Source organism: Myotis daubentonii, chromosome X (genome assembly GCF_963259705.1).
Source record: "Myotis daubentonii chromosome X, mMyoDau2.1, whole genome shotgun sequence".
In the NCBI taxonomy this organism is placed as follows: domain Eukaryota; kingdom Metazoa; phylum Chordata; class Mammalia; order Chiroptera; family Vespertilionidae; genus Myotis; species Myotis daubentonii.
The window spans coordinates 12,534,200-12,537,783 of NC_081861.1; the positions used below are offsets into that span (position 1 = coordinate 12,534,200).

At 51.6% G+C, this 3,584-nt stretch overlaps 1 protein-coding gene across 1 annotated transcript; it reads right to left on the bottom strand.

The window, feature by feature from the left end:
• Positions 1–785: 785 nt before the first annotated feature.
• Positions 786–2,394, bottom strand: LOC132224792 (melanoma-associated antigen 9-like). The gene is given in 2 exon segments (XM_059679888.1): positions 786–1,859; positions 2,362–2,394. Coding segments are annotated over 2 exon segments (1,107 nt in total).
• Positions 2,395–3,584: the final 1,190 nt, after the last annotated feature.

Here is a 3,584-nt window from a genome sequence, read left to right on the forward strand (position 1 = left end):
CAAACTGTCCTGGTCATGTCTTTTACATTGGAGTGCTGTCCCCTGGAGCCCCACCGCCTCTCCCATTCTTTTACTTGTTCTATAGCACTTAGGGGTTACGTTGACACCTTCAATATATGTTTTTGGCTCCCGCTGTCATCCTGTGGGAGGGGAGGTCCTACTTATGTTGGTGCCAACTACCAACACAGGGTATTTCAGAGGACAGAGGCTCAGTAAGTGTCTGGAGAATATACGAACCACTGAGCAGGGGTCGTCTTTATTCAGATGAAATGCCTCCATTTTCTTGAATGAACCAAGCAAATCCTAGGATCCTTATGTAGTTCCTTTCATAGAATGACAGCTGAGAAGACATATTAAGTAAGAATTAATAAGCTTTTATTTTTATTTCTCTGTTTCTTGACTCCATTGATTATACTGCTGAGTTCTTTCACATTTTCATGAAAATCTTCTTCTAATGCCATGTTATCTATCTGAGAATCACAAACTAAGCTGAAAAGCGTCCCATTTTGTGTTACACAATAACACAACTCTTACTTTCAAACAGGATAGTGCAAACACATGTATGGTCAATATCATTCACAAAATTAGGTTCTGAAGCTTATGGAACCTTCTAGGAAAAGAGACACATTTGAAAATTCCTAAAGGAAACAAGGATACATTTCTCAATCATCACAGGAACCCAAAGATGCTACAGCCCTTATTTCCCCAAATAGCCCTGGGCCTCACGACCTGGAACATTGACTGTCCTCTTCTCAAACAGACTAAAGAATTGGTGTCCCATCATGTCAGACATGGGCCTGAAGTGTGCCTGACTGAATCTTGGCTCAGGCCTGCCCTTCCTCATCACTCAGAACCTCTTCGAACAGGGATGGGCCAGAACTTGGATCCCTTGTACAATCCCTGAGCAAAAACTCGAGGACCTTCATCCTGGGGCCCCACAGGAACTCATAGAGCGTGGGATTGCTGTTGGGCACATGCCGGTACTCCAGGTACTTTTTCTGCACCCAAACATTAGTGAGGAGCTGTCTAGGCGTCCCATAGAGCCAATGCTCTTTCCCATCATGCAAGCACCTTACATGCAGGGCTTTCCAAACTTCCTCCTCAGGGGCACAGTCACCCTCTGAGGCAATCACCCATAGAACTGCGAACAGGAGGCCAGTGTTGGGAAATCTGTGCCCATCGCCCACCATCCCATCATAGGTGAGGCCCAAGGTGGCGACCAGGACATAGGTGTGGGCACTGGGGTCCACTTCCTTCACATCAATGCCAAAGACCAGCTGCATGCACTCAGAGGCTGCGCTGAAGATCTCAGGGAAGTGGTCCTGGTGCTCTTTGATGACACTACTCAGCATTTCTGCCTTTGTGGTCGGCTCCCAGGTGCGATACTTGAGGAGCAGGAATGCCACCAGGCAAGCCTTCTTTAAACGTAGGGTGCCTTGCAGAGAGGACTTGGCCTCTTCAGAGCCCTCCCTGCTGCTTGCCTCCTCCTTATCTTGGCTGCTGGAGCCCTCATCTTCAGGTTCGATACATGGAGGGGCTGCCATGGCAGAGGGGGGAAGGCAGGCATCCTGAGGGCTGTGGGGAGGACTTGATGTCTCAACAGCAGCTGTCTCCTCCAGGCTGTCTTGGAATAGTCCTGAGAGGGAGGAAGAGACAGAGGAGGAGGGAGATATAGCCTCCTCCTCCTCTATCTCCTCAGGCCCAAGCAGCTGCACCACCACCAGGTCGACGTTCTCCCTTGAGTCCTGATTGTCTTCCTCAGGCTTGTGGAGCTCATTCCTCTGATGGTGACGCATGATGATGTGTGCTGGGACCGTGACAGCAGTTGGGCAGAAAGTGGGTACTGGGGACTCATGGGCCTGTGAGAGAGAGGGAATGTGAGGGGCCTCAGTTGGGAAATGCATCCTAGGGGGCTCTGACAAAGCCTACTTACTAGTTTCTTTTTCTGAAGCGCTTTTTGCCATCACAGGTGTCTCTGCTCAGCGACCTGTCCAGGAGGATCCTGAATGAGGAAGTGAGAAGGCTCCTCAGGGTGCAGCTGGCACAACCCAAGGTCCTGGAAAGACAGTGTGGTGAGGTGGTATTGGGTGCTGCAGGGTCTCCTCTGTTCTGGATGGGGGATCCCCTCCATGCTCACTCAGAGTCTTCATCTGTCCACTCCAGGACCTTACCCTCCCCTTATGCTGGCCTGAAACAAAACACTCAGAACAAGGCTACACACCCTTGAGACTAGCCAGAAGGATTTAGGGTGGCCCCACATCTGGCAACACCTGCCCAGAGTCTAACAGGTGTCACCAAGGAACCATAACTATACTCTATTGAGTTCATCTGTCCTGGGATGATGTCCCACTCAGTCCTTACCTTGTCACACTGCAGGAACTGAAAAAACTCCATGTGTTGTCCTGAGGCTGCCCTCCTAAAGGAAAGGTCTCACCTCCATAGATAATTGAGGTGAAAGTGAGGGGAGCCAGTGCACCCACTGATTCCAGGTCTCCCCATTCCTGACCAATAAGGCTTGGCAGGCCTGGGCTCCTGGTGTCAGAGATCCCCTCATTCTTCACTGTGACTATCCTGTCAACTTGTGGGATCCTGCCTCAGCTGACCTTTGTCCAGACCCCAAGACAAAGCCCTCCTGGAAAGCACCAATCTAGAAATGAGAAGGGGCTCAGCCTGACAGCCTCGCACAGGGATTCTAGGGCTCAGAGTAGGGGCAGGCAGGATTTGTGTTGGGTCCTGTCTTCTTTTCGGGGTTTGGAGTATACTCAGTCCTCCTTTGGGGTCCTCAACTTAACTTTGGCAACACCCAGGACTCTTGTCACTGTTGAGTGGATACCCCTCCTCATATGACCAGACTTTGTCCACTCAGACCGAGGTCCTCACTTACCTCAGAGCCCCAAGAGACAAATTAGGAGGCACCACATTGCACAGACTCCAGGGGAAGCCTCAGGTGGCTACCATCTCCCCTAAATGCCGCCACAACCACCCCGCTCCCAACTCCAGCGGAGTCCCTAACATTATCTTAAAATGCTGGCAGCAGGGACTGGGCCCTCTGTCCTGGGTGCATTCCCGGTGCCGATTTGGCTATTCATTTTTAACTCCTGTCAGGGCCTCTCCTACCTCCATGCCTTGCACCTGGAATACTCTATCTCACCCCCTTACAGAAAGACCCCACCTCACCGAAGGCTCCCCACTTTCCCACCCATGATAGAAAGGAGCGTGCCACTTAGGTCCACTGTTGTTCCTTTCAGGGTTGAGGACTGGGGACAGCTGCCCTTTGTACCACCCCTCCTTTCTGAGATGGGGGTGTGCCTTGAGGCTTCACGGATGATCAGCACTTTCGCACCAGGCAGATCCTGGGACTAGTCCCTCTGCTGATCTCAGGTTATCTCTGAGACCTGCGTCCCCACATCCCCAGATCCCCCCATCCTCATGCATGTGGCAATAGCAGGAGTTGGCAACATCCAGTCCTTTCTGCCAGGGTCTTCCCGGGTCTGAGAACAGGGCAAGCTAGACACTGTACGTTCCTCCCCTTTGGAGTGGGGAAGCTGCACACCTTCCCCCGTCTCGGGTGGACCTTTTCTTGA